The sequence below is a fragment of the Rhyacophila brunnea genome, unplaced genomic scaffold, assembly GCF_057557595.1.
Source record: "Rhyacophila brunnea isolate RB1 unplaced genomic scaffold, BYU_Rbru_1.0 scaffold_2, whole genome shotgun sequence".
NCBI classification, from domain to species: domain Eukaryota; kingdom Metazoa; phylum Arthropoda; class Insecta; order Trichoptera; family Rhyacophilidae; genus Rhyacophila; species Rhyacophila brunnea.
The window spans coordinates 19,340,477-19,363,797 of record NW_028232859.1 but is presented as its reverse complement, the minus strand read 5'-3'; the positions used below and the strand labels follow the sequence as shown (position 1 = coordinate 19,363,797).

General features: G+C 35.0%; 1 protein-coding gene across 1 annotated transcript in view; it reads left to right on the top strand.

Moving 5' to 3' along the window:
• Nucleotides 1-22,622, top strand: part of Arf6 (ADP-ribosylation factor 6) — a 112,785-nt gene extending 90,163 nt beyond the window's left edge. Inside the window, exons 3-7 of the mRNA XM_085947558.1 lie at nucleotides 13,058-13,167; nucleotides 17,129-17,284; nucleotides 18,057-18,203; nucleotides 20,303-20,479; nucleotides 22,478-22,622. Coding sequence (XP_085803684.1) covers nucleotides 13,086-13,167; nucleotides 17,129-17,284; nucleotides 18,057-18,203; nucleotides 20,303-20,445 — 528 coding nt within the window. The 5' untranslated portion in view covers nucleotides 13,058-13,085 and the 3' untranslated portion in view covers nucleotides 20,446-20,479; nucleotides 22,478-22,622. The remainder of the gene's footprint in view (nucleotides 1-13,057; nucleotides 13,168-17,128; nucleotides 17,285-18,056; nucleotides 18,204-20,302; nucleotides 20,480-22,477) is intronic.
• Nucleotides 22,623-23,321: the final 699 nt, after the last annotated feature.

The window sequence follows — 23,321 nt, the reverse complement described above, 5'->3', positions numbered from 1 at the left end:
GGAGATTTTTTATGTATCGCCTTGGGTTATTTATATCATAACGTAATGCAGTTTTATTGTATCATAGTATTGATATGACTGAATAATCAGTAAACTTAAAATTAATCTATAATTGTAGATATTAATAATTTACAAGAATTGTAGAAAATTATTATTAGGCCGATATAGCTGATATATTATCATAAATGCATAAACCTGTAAAACTCTAGAGTACCTACGCATAATATACGTATTTACATGGCTTATAAGATGCATATTTTGTATTTTGTATTGTCTAGTTCTTCAGCAGTGGGAAACCTACGGCACACTCGGAAATTCTGCTTTCATCCAAAATAATCATATAACCCCAATCGGGCGACACAAAACAAGGACACAGGGACTACACGTAGTATTTGGCAAAAGTGGGACGTCGACTTTGATTTTGGACGCATATTTATTTTCAGTGAAAAGTGTTATCTGGAAAATAGCACTCGGATCTGGACGAAAATTTTCTTATAGTGAAAATAGTTTTAATGTAAAAACAGTTTTAAAGAAGGAAAACTAATAACATTCAGCCTACGGAGACTCATATGTGCACCACTTCAAAAAAGAGAGCAAAAATATCAAATTGTTAAGTACCTACTAGTTTTAAACTCTGGACCTAAGACAAGTTGTTCCATAACAATTACAAAATATATTAAGTAGATAATATTAATGTTGATGACTCCATGGTATAGTCCGATATCATCGTCAATGACACGTGAGTTGTAGATTGTATAATCAACATAAACTTTTTTTGAAGCTATTGTACTGAAGTTCTACCATAATATAAATATTAAAATTATAAACAAACGCTCGTTTAGTAGCTAAAATAATACTTATACCTAACTATTCCCTAGTGAAAACCAGTCTATCGACCATTGACGGATTACAATACTAGATATAAACACAATCACCCAGTTATCATATATATGTATTAACTAACCTCCTTGAACAGCGAAATTGTCTTAATTTGTCGAAATCTGAGCCTCATTTGGCATACGTCAAATAAAACTACACTGGCAAAGTTACAATGGGGGATTAACTGTGGAAGAAAAGATTATTTTCATCCCAGCGGCGCTGGAAGCACAATTTTACACCAGTTTATATTCTTGAAGCTTTTAAGCTCGCTGACGAGTGTTTGCGGATGCATTACGTCTCACTCACACACTTTCCTGCTCTCCTAATGATGATTATGCCCGAGCTTATTAGGCTCACATCCCGGAAAGTTACCTTCCTAATAGATTAACCTGGGGTTATTATTTGGCTAAGATTTTGCAACACACACCGCTTTAACCGGTAATACGAGGGTGGGTCAATAATTCCTTAGAAAAAAGCATTAAAATAGTTTTTATTTTTGTATTTTTTTTTTATTTCTCAACATAATCTCCTTGGAGCTCAATACACTTGGTTAGACGTTTCTCAATTTTTTTTAAACCGTCAGAAAAATAAGTTTTCGGAAGGTCCTCAAAATAAGCATTTGTCCGATCGATGACTTCTTCATTTGAAAAAAAACGTTGTCCACTTAGCCATTTTTTTAAGTTTGGGAAAAGGAAAAAGTCACTGGGGGCTAAATCTGGCGAATACGGTGGGTGGTCGACCAATTCGAACTTCAATTCTTCAATTTTAGCCATTGATCGTAAACATGTGTGAACACGGGCATTGTCCTGATGAAAGAGGATTTTTTTCCTGTTTAAATGAGGCCGTTTTTCTTCAATTTTGTTTTTTAGCTGGTCCAATAAAGATGCATAATAATCCCCTGTTATTGTTTTTCCTTTTTCCAAATAGTCAACGAAAATAATTTCACGTGCATCCCAAAATACAGTAGCCATAACCTTACCAGCTGATTTTACGGTTTTCGCCTTCTTTGGACATGGTTTGCCTTCGCAATCCACTGCTTTGACTGTTATTTCGTCTCGGGAGTATAGTGGTGTATCCATGTTTCATCTACAGTCACAAAGCGACGAAAAAATTCATCCGGATTGCGTTGCATGAGCGACAACAGGGCTTTAGAGGCCACCACTCTATTGCGTTTATTGTCGACTGTGAGCAAACGCGGCACCCATCTTGCAGAAATATTTTTCATGCCCAATTTGTCATGTAAAATAGAAATGACGCTACCTTTTGAGATCCCTGTAACCTCAATTATCTCACTCAACTTTAATCTTTGGTCACTTAACACCATATCGTGGATTTTATTGATCATTTCTGGTGTAGTCACCTCTACAGGACGTCCTGAGCGTGGTTCATCCTTTGTTGATGTACGACCACGTTTAAATTCATTTAAACAGTTATAAATAGTTGCAAGCGAAGGAGCAGATATGCCGTGAACTAAATCCAACTCATTTTTTATTTCCTTTGCTGTTAACCCTTTTATATTAAAATGTTTAATAACAGCTCTAAACTCAATTTTCTCCATTTTCCATTTTTCCATTTTCCACAAGCAAATTTTTTTTTTAAATGTACGAGAAACACACAACAACCCGACCAATCTGATTGAAACTTCGCAGCATACTGAATCGGTAGTGCCGCTGCATGAAAACAAACCGCTTACAGTACTAGTCGCGCCACCTGTCGGCTTTTCTAAGGACTTATTGACCCACCCTCGTATCTGGCGTCATGGGATTTATCTTGCGATCGCTGTTTGTGATATGTTATGTTATGAATGGCGATTATATGTACCGTCAGTCTATTCTATACCATTTATCATATTATCATGTTACTCCTTATGCCTCAAATATTAAGTCTGCTAACGTAGGTTGCCATCAGAATTGTAATGTTATGGACCTTAAATATTATATAACATGTTTAAACCGATGTGGCTACTTGTAACACTTCTAGGAGTGTTTATGCAACAGTTTGTTGTGTTATCAAAAATATTTTTCCCCCGAACATGGGGAAATAAAATATAACATTTTAATAGTTTCGGCTTTCATTACGTATCTACAATAGCATTTATTACAATTATAATGTTTTGGTAAAAATGTAAGAAAATTAAAAAAAATACTAATATTGTTTGTAGTGCATAATATAATATGCAATCTTTATAGTGTTAAAGTATCATAACACACGTTTGCGAGGATTGGTTGTGATGACTCATGATGACAAGCGAATCGGATTAGAGGTTTAGCGCGCAACGGTAAGTGAAAATATTCTGATCTTCGCTGAGGTTCGTTGAGTAGGTGAAAGTACTAATAATTCTTGCAATGAATATTAATGTATACGAGGGTGGGTCAATAATTCCTTAGAAAAAAGCATTAAAACAGTTTTTATTTTTGTATTTTTTTTTTATTTCTCAACATAATCTCCTTGGAGCTCAATACACTTGGTTAGATGTTTCTCAATTTTTTTTAAACCGTCAGAAAAATAAGTTTTCGGAAGGTCCTCAAAATAAGCATTTGTCCGATCGATGACTTCTTCATTTGAAAAAAAACGTTGTCCACTTAGCCATTTTTTTAAGTTTGGGAAAAGGAAAAAGTCACTGGGGGCTAAATCTGGCGAATACGGTGGGTGGTCGACCAATTCGAACTTCAATTCTTCAATTTTAGCCATTGATCGTAAACATGTGTGAACACGGGCATTGTCCTGATGAAAGAGGATTTTTTTCCTGTTTAAATGAGGCCGTTTTTCTTCAATTTTGTTTTTTAGCTGGTCCAATAAAGATGCATAATAATCCCCTGTTATTGTTTTTCATTTTTCCAAATAGTCAACGAATATAATTCCACGTGCATCCCAAAATACAGTAGCCATAACCTTACCAGCTGATTTTACGGTGTTCGCCTTCTTTGGACATGGTTCGCCTTTCGCAATCCACTGCTTTGACTGTTCTTTCGTCTCGGGAGTATAGTGGTGTATCCATGTTTCATCTACAGTCACAAAGCGACGAAAAAATTCATCCGGATTGCGTTGCATGAGCGACAACAGGGCTTTAGAGGCCACCACCCTATTGCGTTTATTGTCGACTGTGAGCAAACGCGGCACCCATCAGAAATCACCCTTCATTGCAGAATTTTTTTTCATGCCCAATTTGTCATGTAAAATAGAAATGACGCTACCTTTTGAGATCCCTGTAACCTCAATTATCTCACTCAACTTTAATCTTCGGTCACTTAACACCATATTGTGGATTTTATTGATCATTTCTGGTGTAGTCACCTCTACAGGACGTCCTGTACCTCTACAGGACGTCCTGAGCGTGGTTCATCCTTTGTTGATGTACGACCACGTTTGAATTCATTTAACCAGTTATAAATAGTTGCAAGTGAAGGAGCAGATATGCCGTGAACTAAATCCAACTCATTTTTTATTTCCTTTGCTGTTAACCCTTTTATATTAAAATGTTTAATAACAGCTCTAAACTCAATTTTCTCCATTTTCCATTTTTCCATTTTCCACAAGCAATTTTTTTTTTAAATGTACGAGAAACACACAACAACCCGACCAATCTGATTGAAACTTCGCAGCATACTGAATCGGTAGTGCCGCTGCATGAAAACAAACCGCTTACAGTACTAGTCGCGCCACCTGTCGGCTTTTCTAAGGACTTATTGACCCACCCTCGTAAGTACTTTTATTGATAAAGTAGGTACTTATTTCGCGATTCTTATTAATAGATAAAATGAACGCCCCGAGTAAACTTTGGCGAACTTTTCTCTCATCTCATTCTTCTTTACAGCTGTAGGTACGATTTAAACGTTGATTGAGTTAGCTACCAACATATTTTCCTCGGTTGTGATTCAGATGAAATAAAATAAAATACTCTGACAAAAAAACTGTGCTTTTAAATTAGTGTAATTTTGCAAAGCGTTTCGCAAAACGAACAAATGAGAATAATGCTAATTGGATTTTCTTGAATAAATTTGTGCTGCACGACCAATTCGAGTTTGAGTAAACTTTAGTAAGTAACTAGAAATATCGATTTTTCATTATATTATTTTGAATCCACTAAAACATCTCATTAAATACTACTGCGTTGGCAAGTGTTACAGCTGACATGAGTTCTTCTTATTGCTGTTTATATAGGCCCTTTTTAACACAATAACAAGCCACGAGACCCAATGACAGTAGTGTAGTGAAAAAATAGTGTAGTTGTAGAAGTAAAACGATCACATAAACACCCAGGCTTTCAAAAAACGACAAAGATACGGTGACCTCACCGGGTCGAACCCGGAGCCCCTGGATGAGATCCTAAATTATACTTAAATAATATGTAGTATTTTTTCGTAGAATCCTTTTGTTAAATACGTAGATATCGTTGAAATCGATAATAGAATTAAATTATCGGTAGGTAGTGATTTCTCCGAACCCTTACAACACGATAAGAATATTAATTCGTAGTGGGAGTAATCATTGGGTTTGCATTATTTCACTAACACCTATCCTAAGTGAATCTAGGTTCTGAAACACACCCAACCCGGCAGATGTCAAAGACAGATGCTCAACTCTTAATTGCAGGATTTGTTTTCGAGTTTAATTGCGTGGCGTATCCCCGTCCCCCCCTCCCCGCCCGATCTAACTACAGCCATCGAAAAACAATCGAAGCAACTACACACTTAATCCCGTCTCACTGATTAGTGATTAGTTTAGATTGGATCACATAATACGGACTAGGCACTAGGCCGACCTACTAATATCATCACTAGCATCATCAGCCATTTCAATAAACAGTTGGAAGAAGGCCTTCGCAACCTTTCTCCACTCTTCTTGGACCCTTGTTCTCGCTGCCACGTAATTCCGCCGACCTTGAATATTTTGCCAATGGTCTCGCAAATACAGGCAACTGTTGGGCATCACGCGTAAAAACAAAAAAACGAAGCAAACAACAGTATGCGATATAATAAAGTATGTACCTATGCCAAAACCATTAAATGGAGATAGGCCGGACACATAGTTATCAGATAGAATGTCCGCCGGATGAATGCGGTAATCCAGTAGTACTCGAAGGATATACGACAACCTACTAGTATACTAAAGGATTATTGGCTAATACTAGGTGGATCCCGGTTAATGATAATATATTTGATAATTAATGTATTTCATATAAATTTAATAGTCACCTTAACATCTTAAATTACGACCCCCCCCCCCCCCCGACCCCCAAATTTTATATTATAAAATTCGGTTAATAATAATATGTAATTATTTCATTCCATCCTTCTCAGTGAAATGTATACATAACGCGCGATGTCTATACGTAACCATGAGAGTACGAATTTGGCTAACTACATATTTCATAAAAAAATGGCGATATAAAACAAAACGATGCTTTCCACATGGTATTTTATGTGGATCGAACAATTTCCACACGTACCCTAATGCATCTAAATATGAGGAAAGTTGCGATGTCATCAATGAAATATGTTCTGAAACCTGTGACTTTATTATTTTTACTAGGGTTGGCCAAAATAGATCTGATCATTTAAACTTATTATAAGTAGATTGTATCATAGACATTGATGTCAATGATCAGAATGGTAAACGTCATAGACCAATTCGACGACAGAATGATGGAAACAGTTATGTAGAAATTGTAATTGCATATTAAGCTATGAAATCGATTTACACAACGTGATCTATGCTCTTAGGTTCTTTTAATCTGCAGCTCATCAATTAGTACAAGATTTTCTTTAAATACAAGTATGCTATCTACCGATACATCTTTTGATGATTTTTAATTGAAGCATTCGACAAAATAATGTTGCCATGGTATAGGTACTCCACTATATTGCTGGCGTTTTTCATGTTGCTTTGGTGTATTTTCTGACAATTGCGTTTTCGCAGTGTGGAACTATCATGACGCTCCAGTGCCGAAAACACTCGATAGCAAGTGGTTATTTAACGTTTACCTTGCATGAAAATAATTCAAATGTCAGAATTTTTTTGTCATTGTCAGATTTGTATCGCATTGAATCTCAATTGGCGTGATAGTGATGATTTTGACCACTCTCTTAAGTCCGTATGGGTATTCTTTTCATTTTGTTTTAATTGTTTACCTTCGTCTTAGACATTCCGTCCTTTTTGAGCTCATTATAATATTGTCCATACTTTTCATTGGATCGTTATTTGCATTTATACTGATAATATATCGATTTATTCATTGCAGAATGATTTAGCCGGCATGTATAATTTACGTATAATTATTATTCTTTTGGCTCATCCAATTGTGACATTAAAAATATTTTGGGTTATTTTGGAAACTTTTCTCATCCGTGGTGGTAGGTAGTTAAAATACCGGGAAATAAACGGATGTCAGTTGACAACCTTGCATGTTTTACGCGTGGTAGGTACACGGGACTTCGGAAGTTCGGTAAAGTTTTCCTAGCATTTTTTTTGTTGGCTTTTTGTTCGATCACGCACAGGCCCGTCGGAAGACGTAGCCGGGCCTAACTTTTAATATTTATGATTTGGTGATTTATCCGCGTGGAAGAATGCCGGAGACTCAAAGCAAATTAAGGCGGGCGGGCGCGTCTTTTTGAATAAATCCTACGTGATTTGGAGCAAAGACTTTCTCCTACAAACTTTTTAAGTGGTTTATATTTTTGACGATTACACGTTTTGGTGATTTATTTTTATTCCCTTCCTCTTCCATCTGTACTTACACAGCTCTTATATTATAATAATCTAATAAATCATTATTCTTCTTCTTCACAGGCTAGTGTATGTCTTGGCCTCCTCTAAGAATCTCTGTCCTGCGTATCTTCCATCCATTGTTATATTCCCGGTATCTTAAGATCAGTCACGTCCCTATTCAAAGTGTCGCCATTAAGCAGACTTAATTATCTGAAATATCGTTAGGTTACATACCTACTTAATTTATTATTATTAAAAATCTATAAAAGTATATAGGTACACACCATCTACTGAGAATTATGGTATTTCTATAAAACCTACTCTCAAACAGTGCTGGTGTTAGGTACGAGGAGGTCTGCGGCGCTTACCGGTGTAGTCACCCTTGTGAAAATGGTGCCTTAGTTGCGGTAAACCTCCATTACAATATAGTTTAATAGTCATGTTGTCAGGGTCTTTTGTTTTGATTATTTAAAAAATAATTCAAGAAGTCGATCGTTTCTAAAAGCGGGGCCACACCGAAAACAAGTCGCGCGACAACTCGTTAAATTTTACGATAATCATGATAATTATCGTAAAATTTCTTAAGCAATTATGATAATTATCGTAAAATTTAACGAGTTGTCGCGCGACTTGTTGCCGGTGTGGTCCAATGACATTATTAATGGACGACGCACTCAATACAGTAGCTAGCAAGTAAATTCGCGCATTCGCATGTATAGGTAGATGTCACGCAATTTCCATTATGTGATATCACGCATCGGGAATTTATAGCAATATGACCTTTATTGTAATGGCGTTAGAGCAGTGTTTCTAATGTCAATGTTCATTTGAGCGAACCCGTTCGAACCGAACCATTCGGCAGACCCAGCAGGAATTTATAGCAATATCACCTTTATTGTAATGGCGTTAGAACAGATTATGCCATTCGGCAGACCCGACAATAAAGTGAGTGTCATTTTCTTTTCCAGATGATTCGTCCATATTAATGTCATTGGTGTGGCCCCACTTTTATGAAGCGATAATGTCGTCTGTTTCGTGGAAAACCGCCACTGCTCTAAAATAACGATATTTGTATCACTGTGTTCATTCGCCGCCTTTTATAATGTGCCGCCTCTATGCAATGCAATACCTGCCTACCCCCACGGGACGCCATTGCTTTAGGTCGTGCTCAACATTACCCATCGATATTGTACGTCAGCTCAATACTTATTCTGTCATCTGACGTCCATGCTGTTAACATGGCCGAACCATCAGAGTTGAGACACGTCTTAATGATCGTTCACAGTTAGTATCACTTTATGATTAGTAATTAAATGTCCAACTAAAATGGTCATTGTAGAATATTTTCATCATGGCGGTAGAAATTCACCGCCGGTAATTTGATGTGTAGTATAGGATGGGTTGCCTAAAATTGACGAACAATGATTGATTATTGTTTCCAAAACTTTATTTACACAATGATCCTATGTAATGTATACCTATAATAAAGTTGTTCTATATATCTGAAACAATAGCTCAACACATTATCTATTTAGCTAAAAACTTTTTCACAAATTTGATGTAATTATTTACGTTGCGATAATGTCGTTTTCGTTCAACTTCACGTAAAAGAAAAAAGAGTTATAGACAATAATTATTATAATTGAAATAAAATACAGCAGTTTTCTTGGGAACTTTCGATGAACATTGTTAAAAGTTTGGCTTCGTTTCACGCCTATGTGATCACCTGTCAGAGCGTAGATTTATCGTAATTGATATCCAAGCGTCTCATTTATTAGAGACTGTTAATTTGTCTACTTAATTGTCATGTTTTTACTTCTTACGGCTTCGTTATGAAGATCGATGACGGCCGTACGTGTCATCAAGTCATGAGACTTTGCCAAGGTGATACTGCAAAAAGTTACATGGCGTGCGGCGAATCTATCAATGACCACGCGTGATATGTATTAGGTTACGACACTATTAATTGGACATAGTGTAAATTTTTTTAAAGATTTTACACGATTTTTAAGCAAATTTCGATAATGCCGGTACTTATCCGAAATTATTAGCTGGAATTATTAACTAAGCGATCGTTGGTTGATCACGTCGTCATTGCGCCGTGTAAAATCGACAATATATAAGAATGTCGATAACCTGATACGATACAATTTGATGTTACCAGCATATTATACCCACATCTCAGTTAGAGCACAATGTAGACATCCTACGGCGCCTCCATAAATATCTATCGCTTGTCAGTATTCTTACAGGGCCAACGTCGCTTCTTCGCTCGGTGTGATATGAGGCTGCACGGTCCGTTATACCACGGCACACTCAGTATTCAGTATTGCTGTGAGGCCATGACTCGCTACCGCAAAGCAGCACCGTCAGAATGCAAAGGTCGAATACGCTTAATTTGGTTTTAAACGAGTACAGCCATGCGCCCCAGACATTACGCATCGATTTGAATGTTGCTTCAACAATTATTCTCCTTCGGCTAAAGAGTTCTATTTGCAAAGTGCTATCACTCGATGTGCCTCCCCCAGGTATTTAAAGCTATCAATGCTCTCGATGTTTGCCCGTCGCTAATGGCGGGGAGATCTGGATCGGAACAGGTGCTTAAAATATTACATTAGTTTAAATCATTACAGTTATTAATTCTTTGCTAATTCTACGATCACGTCCTTACCTATTGATAGTGTTGACAATTTATTCGGATCAAAAACACATTTAACCATGTTCAAAACATGCAGTACACAATGATTTCTTGTGTGCGACAAGAGATATGCCTAGATAGCACCATCAACTGTTTGTATAGGTATAGCATGTGTGAAAATAACGAGCGTTTTCCATTGGAGTGGAAATCGAGAGTTGGGAAAATGTTTCCACGTATTGTGTGCAGTCTCAAAGAATCCTTTGAAGATTCTCTTATAGTTTCTAAGTTTTCATTGTATAGTGATACATAATATATCTATTATTTACATTGGTGTGTTCAATATTAAATATACCAGCGTTTTTTAATTAATTTTAGTCACGAAACCTTTTATATTTTGCACAGCATAGTCAATCCTATAGGTAATATTAGTATAGGTACCTAGCAATAATTAAAAAACTTGCTGCGAATTTCTTCTTCCCGTTGAAGATTCTTCAAATAAAAATACGCAATTCGTGGAATGAGTCTCATTTTTTTCCACATCTATGATAAAAACGTGCGAATACTGCTACGAGACATTGAAAATATTTTATTTCTCTCATTAAAAATATGCCTTTTCTTAGGAGTGGTAATAATTTATTCTTATGGTAGGTACCATCTTCTATCGAATGATGGCGACCAAATTGCACTACATCTCCCTATCCTGGGCCAGTCATATTAGATCACCAACACCTTGGATATTACTGCTACGAGACATTGAAAATATTTTATTTCTCTCATTAAAAATATGCCTTTTCTTAGGAGTGGTAATAATTTATTCTTATGGTAGGTACCATCTTCTATCGAATGATGGCGACCAAATTGCACTACATCTCCCTATCCTGGGCCAGTCATATTAGATCACCAACACCTTGGATATTCTAGCACTTACGCAAGTTGCGTAACCTAAAAAAATCCCTTTGCTTACACCTGCTACCGTATCTAGAGTTGGGTATTTCCCGAGATAATCTCAATCTCGAGATTCGGTATTTCCCGAAATGATGAAATTTTGAATTCTCGAGATATCGGGAAATTTAAAAAAACGTAAAAAATCCTAAAATCAGTGTAAAAACAGACAGATTCCAAAAAAATATGATTTTTTTTATTTATGTAAGAAAATAAGTATAATAAGAGTATAATAATAAGAAGTAGGAAAACAAAAATAATTCAAAACATTGCTATTATTAAAATAGAATTTAGAATAGAAAACACAGACTGTCAATCGCTGCGTCTGACAATCGCGTACGTTTTTGAGACACAAAATTCCCTGATGTTTTAAAATTGCGCTCATTTTGAGTCGAAGTTGGCTTAATTGTGTTCAATGCCCCGCCCCGATCAGTCTTTCAACTTTTTATGTTTTCTGTCTACTTTTTTCATATAGAAAAATCGTTTTTTCAATTAATATTTGATAATAAAGAAATCCCGAATCTCGAGAAAAGATTCTCGAGATCCGGGATTTCCCGAAATGTTAAAAATTTCAACTCTCGAGATTCGGGATTAAAAATTTCTAAAATTTCTCGAGAATCCCCGAAACCCAACTCTGTCCGTATCTACATTTCCCTGAATCATGAGCTGGAGTAAATCACACTTCTATGGCCGAAATGTGCAGCCATTTTGCGCTCATTAGTATTCTTACCATTAACCCATACAATAAATGAAAGTAGGTTGATAATAATTATTTCAAAATAGTGTTATTTTTAACAATATAAGTAGGTACATATACATTTTTCAAAAGTTAAATGGCATCTCCGTCATCTGAAGATCATATTATTATTATTATTATTATTATTGTTTTGAATATTTTAAAACGGTATATTTCAAGTTGCGATTACTTGTAGACTGAAGTAATAAGGAAAAAAATCTTGTTTCCATTTCTACAAACCAAATTACGTAGCCTTATAATACCATATTGTTACAAGTTTTGAAGTAGAATCCTTTTTATTGCTTCCTTAATTCTTGTTTTGTTTCTAACTTTTAGCAGGAAGTTTTCATTAATCTATTATTGGATGATTTGTCTCTTTAGTTGGTATACATAATATGACCAATTGCATTTTACTATTCATATTATCAACTAATGCTCATTAGTTTCTGCCTTTGCACAGTGCATTGGTTTCATCGTGCAGTACTTATATTAGGTACTTTCGTATTCGCACCCACATCGGCATACTGCCTAGAGCGGCCGTCTTTGTATGAATACGGAGTCATGGGTGTGGATGTCACTGGTTAGAACCCATGGCTAGTCAAAAAGAATATTATTTTTTTACATGCAGTTAGACGAATGGTTGACAACTACTTCTCGTAAAAATCTGTTTAAACAGCGTCCACTTTTTGGAAGTCCATTTTCTTAATTTCATTTTTTTTGAAGTATTAAATTGAAAGTCTTATTTTTATTCTCACATTGAGTTGACTCATTTAACCATTATTTTATCACACAAAATAATATAATAACATTATTATTAATACGACAATGCCCATAAATATTCAGTTTTGTATTGAGGTGCTGATAATATGCTTTATATTGATTTATGACTACATATTTAAATTACTCAATCAAATAGATATGGAATCGTGTCATCACATTCTCTAATAACTTAATAAATATAATACTAGATACGTATGTAGAGCGATGATAATAAACAATTACATTTTGTGAAGTAAAACATCTAGAATTTCTAGAATAAGGAAACCGAAAAGGTCACATAATATACAAAAATATATTTATGGTTTTTATCTATGTGTATTATTGTTGTTAACTAAAATTTATGATTAATATTTTTTTCTTTTTGTCTATTTCAGTTGACCCCTTGGGGGCTGAGCTGGCAAGATGGGGAAACTCCTGTCGAAGATCTTCGGAAACAAGGAGATGCGGATTTTGATGCTGGGACTAGACGCTGCTGGAAAGACTAGTATCCTTTATCGAGTATTTATTATCTCAGTAGTCATTTAATGATTTTATATAGGATACTTAATAATTATTGTGAATTTGTAGTACATTTAGTCAAACTGTAACTTCAAAATTGTTGTGTAAATTAATTATTGGCTTCATTGGCCATAATGACAGCGAAATATGGTATGGATCAACGAAAAATACTGATACTCGGAACTATTCATTTTTGTTTAGTTTTATTAATATATTATATCGTCACTAATTTTCTACAAACACATATCTCAATTTTTGTTGGTTTTGTGTTGTTTGATGTATTAAATTCAGAATTTGAATACATACATATTCCGCTATCACATATCTCAAAACATACTTTACAACATAATATATTTAAGCAATAACAAAAACTCGTATCACAATAAAAGACTTTTATAAATATTATAAACTCGTATCTTGAGTTACGTGTTTGTATGTATACAGAATACTGATCTCCGACAGATGATTTTACTGAAGCTCTTTCTCGTAAGTTAAGATACGTGTTTGCTGCAGTAATATTCACAGTAAAGTTGCAACGCATTCTCGTATCTCCGACAATATGACTGATCGGTCGAAAGTATAATGCGATAAATTGGAGAAACATAACATTTTTTTCATGAAAATATGTGTTACTATACTAAATGGATATTTTATAGAAGAAAATTTATTTCTAAATTAAAAACTGAGAGAATAAAGTTGTTATTTGCCTCTCCTGAAAAGTTGTGTTTCTTGAAATACGTGTTTGTAGAAAATTACAGACGTCATGTACTTAATATATTTCTGATTTTGACGACCAATGTGGACTATTATTTTATATATTATTCTTATACATCAAGAAAATCTGTGATTTTTTGTTATTGTAAATCTTTTTTGATTTCCGAATACAGTCGAACTTGGATATTACGAGGAAGATGGGACCGACTGAATTTGCTCATTATAAGGATTACTCGTTATATAACATTTTTCGCCTAGCAAGAAGCATAGAACATAAAATTCTGAAAACCATCGTAAAAATTCCCGAAACAAGCATGGCATTTATAAACTACAAGAGAAGTTGTTTATTATAATGAAGTGCTGAGCCGCCGGCGCTGGTAGGTACCTACTGACTTCACAAAGCTTGGATTTTTTTCATTCAATTTCAACCATATGCGTGGATACTTTTTCAATGTTTTCTATGAAAACACCAATTAGGTACTTAGACACTTAACTAGTGTCATAAACGTAATCTGATCCCGACGGCATCTGTCTAGTTACCTGCCAGGTTGGATTTTATTGCTTAGGGTCGAAAATGTTGCTTTTAAAACGATTGACACATTAACAGTTTTGCTCCATATACCCGAGAAGTAGCTCTTTATAAAACTGAATAAATGTATGGAGAAAATCATAAACTAAAACGTCAACGAATGTTTCCTCATAACATCCGAGATCTCGCTATTTCCATGAGCGTAATAACCAAGTTTGACTGTATTAGATTTTACCAAGAAGTCAAGTTCAACACGGATAATTTGCATAACCGAATAATTCAGATAATCAAAAGTTAATGAGATGCACTTAAGTATCTTTGCTTTCCCTGATTCCTGATGTTAATAGAATATCAGAGATCTAAATATGAACTATTTGAGTATTCAGACCAACTAGCGATTTGAAGGGGTTTATGTCAGGGCGTTTGTTTTACAACAGATTCGGAGCAATTGAATATTAGATATATTTCACTTTTCACATAAGATATACGACATAGATGTTAATGAAAGTAATAAAAACATTGGTGAAAGTTTATGTAATAATTATCAATATGTCACAGGCACTTTGTCAGTGTAAGGGATGAAACACTGTTTTATTTACTTTATGCACTGACTTTTATCGCTGTATTTGGTACGTGGCATATTTAGGTTTTGGGACATGCCAGGGCTGTGTTTCGGAGCTCAACCACAACTGAAAGCTACATTTTTTTAAATTACGAAAGGGTACAAGTAACTGCATATTATTCCATTATGTCAGAATTCCTAGAATTATTTATTTTGTTCTTATGGTATGTTTACATCTGACACTTATACCGCTATACTTATTTTATGTGTCGGACATAAAATTTCATTTACTGTTTACACCTGCATGGATCTGACATAAAATTCTGGTATACTTCTCGTTGAAATAAAGTCTCAACACTTTATTCAATGGCAACATTGGAATAAATATATGCGGTGTTTACATATGATATTGTAATTTATTCGGACACTTATTTTGTATACTTCTCAAAAACGTTATGTCAGTTGTCAATATGGGAATGTTAAAAAAGAAAGCAGCGAGTGTTATTATTTTAAGTCTTTTGGCAACAAAAAGGAGGAAAAAATGGTCTAGATGGGTGCGGGAATGGATTCAGCGACGAGAAGAACTAGGTGCCTTCCATTTAATGTCAGAGCTTAAAATCGAAGATCCAACTCAATTTGTGAACTTTAGTTTGCAAGATTGGACCTTTTGCCAAAAAACAAGACACACAATTCAGAAATGCGTAGAAGAACGATTAACAGTAACATTGCGATATCTAGCACTTGATCGTCATTGCATATTCAATATAATATTATCGTACCTAATACGAGTGCAGGTGTGGGCCAAAATGAATTAGGTAATACCATTTGAAGCGCATTTTTTCTTCACAGAGTGCATCAGAATTAATCGTATGTGCCGAGAACAAGCGATATTTTATTTTCGAACAAAATCCATAGAACACGGCACATCCGATTTATTTCCTATGTCTATGATTTTTGACAGATCGCTACTGGGCATACATTCATGGTGTACCTATGATTATTGATTGTCCGTTGTTTTAGAAATAAACATATGCAATTCACTAGGTACCTGTCAAACTACGAATATTGTGTCAGGTACTTGACATAAAAGTAGACGGTGGTCCAACTTCGGTGATATATCGCTCCAAGTTCGAACTTGTCGAATACGCGGTGTTTACATTTGCGTATATAAGTAGATTGAATAAGTGGTAGGTGAGAGTCGACACACGCAAAATAAGTGGCAGATACAAATATACTTACTGTTTACACTTAAGTGAATATGGTGTCATACATAAATATGACGATATTAGTGTCAAATGTAAACGTACCATTAGGCAGAGATATACCTACATGTGTCCCATTTCAAAGTTACCAATTTAATATTATTACAAGTTAAATTAATATTTATCTCTCTAATTACAGTACTCTGTCAGTAATCCGCCGCCCCAAAAACCAGGCAAGTGTCCAATTAGTGAAAGCGGTGGATTATAGTGTATGCATACAAAATATGGTAAAAATTAAAACATGTATTTCGTTTTTTTTTTGAGAAATTTGTACTAGCAAATTACGGTTTTATTTATAATCAAAATCAAGTATTTACTAAATTATAAATATTTCTAAACTAAGTTTATTAACTAAATATTAAACAGTAAATCACTTGACACAACCAGTTGTTGAGTGAGGCAGATATTATTGAATGGCTTAGGATTCCTGGCTTTCCCTATGACCAAAAGCTTCAGTTTGTGTGTCCCGGTTGCATTGGAGCACGGCATAATTGTGACGCGGTCCTTGGGGACTTTCCTCTATGGTACATTACTTTCGTACGTTTTACGAAGGAGAAGTTTCCAAAATAAACCCGTCATATCTGCGTTGTATACTTGTACACGGCGGACTACTGAATTTGACAATCAAACACCGGCAAATTATAGAGCTTGATTTTGTGCTTTCAACTAGTAAAAATAACGGCGGATTATAGTAGTTGTCGGATAATCTAGCGGTGGATTACTGAGAGTGTACTGTATATATTTTTTTATGGGGGATTTAGGCATTTAATATTATGATAATTGGTATCACTAGTCACCAATCACAATGATTGTGTCATATTAGTCTCAATGACGCGAATGTTATATTGTCCTATCTGTATTTCCTTAACAAAAACTTCAGCTATCTTATACAAGTTGAAACTGGGGCAGTCAGTGACGACCATCCCAACAGTAGGATTCAATGTGGAGACAGTAACCTATAAAAATGTCAAATTCAATGTGTGGGACGTTGGGGGGCAGGACAAAATAAGACCGCTCTGGAGGCATTACTATACAGGTAATAAACACTATTTTATTATGTTGGTTGCATCATCTACAATGATTTCAAAATGATAATTTTCCTAAATAATGTATCATAAAATTTCACTAGTTTAAAAATTACATTAAATGGGTACTAATAAACTAATAAGCAACAAACACTGGTATTGTTGGTTAATTTATTTTCATTTTTTCTTACTACTTACATAATTCCACATGTTTGTACTCCACTGGTTTCATCTTTAATTGTCAGACAAAGCCGAAAACATAACGGAGCAGTACAAAAATAAAATAACATGACAATATTTTCAATGAATAAGTCACAAGATTTTAGAATGTAGCATATTATGTTATTTCGAACATCTCAGAAACTAGAAAAATATTGATACGGAGTGGGACACAAACCCGCATCCATTGGATTTCGGTCAATGTGCTTCACTCATATGACACGGATGGCTTAATTGGTAAAGCACGTTGGCTGTTAGTTATTTCTAAATACCATATCTTTCCACCAAGAAATAACACAAAAAAAATTTATAATATCGATCTGTACCGCTTATTTGTTGCTCTAATGAATTTTTTGTTGGAAAGTGTGGAAAATTTATTTTGAACACAAAATTAAAAATATAGTGCATCTACTGCTATTAATCATTTTGTTGCCGGAATAATAAACAATGAATCATAAATATTGGTGAAAAATAATTATTGTGCCCACCAAAAAGCTTTTGTCATTAATCATTATTTATTAAGAGTTGAATTGTTTCATGATTATTTGTAAATTCTGATTTCAGGTACGCAGGGTCTTATATTTGTGGTGGATTGTGCTGACAGAGACAGGATTGATGAGGCGCGGCAGGAATTACATCGGATTATCAATGACCGGGAGATGAGAGATGCCATTATTCTCATTTTTGCCAATAAACAAGATCTTCCTGATGGTAATGATTGATTTTTTTTATACCACAAATAATTACTTTGGCATATTCTTGTTGTAAACCAAAAGCCGTGAACCAAATTAGACCAATAGCTGTAGTTTTGCGACTCGAGACAAAATATGAATAAAACAAGACATACAAACAAAAAAATATTTTAATAGTCCTCTCGATTTGTTACTTGTTAAATAAAATATGTGGAGTATGTTGATATCTCAAGAATGTTTTGTTGAAAATATTTTGGTACCTATTAAATTTAATATGACAATGCGACCGACCCCCGCTATTGTAGATCGTTGTATCTGTTTAATTCAAATATTTGTGAAGTTGAATCCCAACTATCTTTTGGGAGGTCTGTCGGGAGCGGAGGACAACAGCCAGTGGGTCTTCCGTGCAGCACGGTCTATGGGATAACAATTTCACCTACCATTTTCATGTGTGCATCCAGAATTTTCTTCATTTTCTTCACTCACTTCTAAATTTGACCACATCCTCAATGAAAATGTTCATTGTTTATGTTATGAGTGTTTTGTCTGTGATGCATCTGAATGTTCTTATTTCTATGTTTCCCAACACTTGGTAGAACCTTGATTATCAGGCCCAAACAGGGATTAAGAGTTAGGATATTCGAGAGGTTTTGGAATCTAATAATTACCAAGAGCTTGTCCAGATGACGTGTGTCTTGCTGCGATTTGCCGCGAGTGCATGTGGAATGAGGTCACCTGTACCTCGACCGCGCTCGAGAAGTGACACGCGGCGATTACATGTGGACGGCTCATTAGGTCACATGTACCTGGAATGCGCACGAGTCAAATCACGTTATACAAGGCCTAAGGGTTTTATCAAAATTTCAACCTTTTGCAAAAATTACAAAACACCCACTGATTTCTAATTCTGTTACCATGTAGCAAACAGGTTGTAAATCAATATTCTCATGGAAACTGCTAACTGATTGATTCTTCGTTATTTTCGTTTCCCAACAATAATAGATATTGTGTGTATGTTTTGATACATTGATTGTGAAATAAAGTGACATTTGGTGGAGGAAATATGACTGTAAAAAATCATCAATTTTGTTTTATAACTTCACTGACAGGTGTGACAGTTGTCGAGTAAAATATTTTAACATGGAACATGTTTTACTCATGATCTCCGACGCAAAAGCGTTACGAAAAATAGACATAGAATAACTATAGACGCGTAGCCCGCCCGTGGCCTGCACCCCGCCCCGGCTTATTATTCGCGCTAATTATTTTCATTTTACGTTCAGTAGCCTACATTCTGTGCGACGTATTGTTCATCTTGTTATTATTACTTCTTTAGTTTTATTATTGTAATTACATAATTTTCGGAAAAGTAAAATTGTTTGAATCCTTTGGATTCGGTTACTTGCCAAATAAATTTTCTTTCCAATTTGGACAACCAGCATTCAGAGAATCAGTAGGCGAAGCATATTCCACGTTTAATAATTTTAGCCATCAGGGTTTAGGTAATCTGAGGGGCCCAGGGTGGGGGAGATACCCGCGAGGAGCAAAGCGCCAAGTTTTTGTCAAAATGATGTTAATGTTAACACTTATTTCCCTTTTTATATACTGAATTCTGATAATTTTTTACTTCCAATCACCATATTTAATTGTGCCACGGAGTAAAATCTGCAGCATTATTCAAAGGTCATCTTGTGATTCTACTATAATTACACTCTCATTGGCATGGCATAATTTGTTGACCATAAATACACCGTAATTTATTACCAAGACAATTCATAATAATTAGATTGTAGTAATTTGGTAGTGTACATCACAATGAAACTAATTAAGTAAAGTATGGTTTTCTTAAATTTATTAATAGTCGATATCTAATGTGCGATGTTTCCTAGTATTTCAAAATTTCTAATACTCCGGATATTGTACTTAACTTGTTAATTATATTTATATTGTGTCAAGTGTGCATTTATCATTAAAAAAATTCTCAAATGAAATAGTACGAATCAATTAGGAATTAAATTCAAATTCCATTAAGTATCCTCAAATGATAGTATTATGTAATAATTGGTTTTAATCTGTCCATATGAAATATATTAATTTATGACGAATTGTGCTGTTCAGCGATGAAGCCTCACGAGATCCAGGAGAAGTTGGGTCTGACGCGCATCCGTGACCGCAATTGGTATGTGCAGCCTTCTTGTGCCACATCGGGAGACGGCCTCTATGAGGGACTTACGTGGCTCACTAGCAACCACAAATTATGAGCCCCCGAGTAGATGGACACGTCACACTCCTCGTGTAAGTGATGTCAATTTCATACCTATATATTTTTAAAATTAAAATGCAAATGCTATCACTGCTCAAATTATTAGGGATCATAGTAGTAGTGTGACATAAGTTATCACATTTTGAAAAGTTGCTTTTGAATGGTGATGTTGTTAAAATAAATGTTTATATTGTTTTGTGTATAGAGGTTATTACATAGAGCTTAGAGCGAGTACCAAAAATGCGTTGCACCCAGATGACGCGTTTTACGCGCGAGTAGCAAAAATGCTTTGCGCTCAGTATTCAACATGGAAACCGAGGAGGCGGTTTTGTTGTGGCTTGCGTACTGTCGATGAAAACGACGCAAACAACGAGAAAATAGAATGTACAGACTGCATCCAATTTTAAGTCATAGAACAAATTATTTATTATTATTTGGTTTTGGCTCCAGAACCTGATCGCGTATGTTTATTTTTTCTCATTTCTCTAACAAATGAATCCCGAAGCCTTTTCCACCTCTTTTGGAGCGAAATGCCTGAAAACAAATATTAAATAAATCAATATTGGCACGCCACTGTTCAAAGAAAATTTTAAAATTTTCCCAACTCCACTTCATGAGTGTTATTCAAATGGAACTGCTGTGATATTTAATTATTTTCATTACATGTGAGTACCAAACCCCATAAAAGCCTTGTCCTTCCGAATCACCAGGTTTACAAAATATTTCTACGAGCTTTTGCCAGCTTGTGCATTTTATATTTCTTTAGAATAATCGGAAGATTCGATGTCCCATATAGCCTTCCTTTTTTCCACTTCATCAATAAATAATTCTGTATCGAAGTATTCACGCTCCATTTTGAAAAGAAATAGTGTCTATTTTAAAACGAGCCGACAAATCACTTTCGCACACGTTGGCGATCGCGTTGTTACTGGGCGCAATAATTCGCTGCATAGTACCTCTACTCGCGCACAATACGCGCGAGGTCGATAGTCTGGCGTATGCCTGTAGCATTCCGCGCGAGAGTCGTCACACGCGAGCGCTTGTGAACAGCTGAATTGGGTTACATGACCTGGAAAAGGCGTGATTTGTCACTCGGGCGTAAAAACACGCCATGTGCACAGGCTCGTAATAAACTGCCAATTATCAATAAATCCCTTTAACTTGTGCAATGACTTGTTGACCATTTGTAAATAAATAAATCTTAATTGTATATGTAGAAGCATTGTATTAATAAATTGAGTAAAGCGTCAATTACATTGAGCTTCTTTACAAGCTGTTTATTGGCGAATTTACAATCTGCCTGTAAAGTCGCCCAGTGTAATCATCGAACAAGCTAATAAGCAGTTTGTAAACACTCTACCGAGAAAAGTTGAAAGCCGGTCAACTTTACACGCTTCACGCCGGCGTGTGGGCCTACTGCGTCTATGCAGTAGAGCGCAGTAGCAACCTGCAGGTAAAAAAACGAACTACGTTCTGTCAAAATAGTCGCTGGCTTGTGGCTTCTCAGCGAATGGAAAGTTTTGTGTGTAATCATCAAATCGTAGTAGCTGAATCTATAATGATGTCACAACCGAAATAGCCATCAACTAACAAATCAAACCAGTCTGTAGAATGTAATATAATGTAAGTATACTATTAAAATAAAACCAACATATGTCCACGTATATTATAATTTTGTGTAGGCTAATTATCTCATATAAATGATCAATAAAAATGTCATTGTAATCATGAAAGCTGGAGGGGAGGATTTCTGATGGATTCAATAAAAGCTAAATAAGCTGTTGCCAGATATCAATGTGACTTGATTTTTTGTATACAATCTGATCGAGATTTCCTATCTTACTCATTATGTGTGGAATTGCATTGTGAAAGTTATTGTGTGGTGGATTACGTACAGTAAAAACTGGTTAACTGAATCATCAAAAATGAATCAATGATTTATAGTTTAAATTAAATTCATTGGGAAAAATGTTTGGGGTGATCTAACATTATATTATTATTAAGTAATATTAATGTTTTGTATGTTTCAGGTAGCTACATTTGATTGTACTAGGGAAACCAAGTGACTGCGACAAACCGGGAGTGATCGAAGTGTGAAACATCATTTATAGCAATAGTGTAAAAAACATCGTAATAAATGGACAGCAAAACTGTGAAAACTAATTCCTTGTTATTAATATAAAAAGACATTTAGTTAATGATACGATGAGTACTAGAGTGACACGGATTGTAAACATGTACAATGCAGTGAAGAATGGAACCCAGACATTGTTGCAACATGCCATTTATTTTTAGCAATATTATTAAATCAAAACATTTATGAGTAAATGTAACGTTTACCTTTAATATGTATAAAATATCTATATTATATATATATATATTATATATAAATGTAAGATGGAAAAGTATCTGATACTTTGTAATGCGCCAATAGCTTCTTAGCAAGAAAATATTATAATAGATACATACAAAACAAAAGTGTGGCGCTAGCAGTGAGTTTTGTAGACACTACTGGGTTATCCAAAAGTATGTCAACGGATTGCAATGGTCAGTGAATATGTGCTATCTGAATTTATGTTTATCGAACAATTCAACTTGTAAAAATATGTGGTCCAAATGGCTCCAAACCGTCATAAAAATTCGGCGAGATTGCAAAAAGTCAATAATGTTATCGGTAATTATTATTATTTTAAATCTCTTTTGTACTCTGTTCTGTATTAATCTTTCTGTATAAAATACTATGTATCTACATATTTACAATAAACCATATTCCTAGGTAACTATTGAATGATTAGCACCTGTTACACTTTCATTAACGTGGAAAGAATGCCAATTTACAGTGCCACGAAAAGGTTGTGCGTATTCATAAGTACC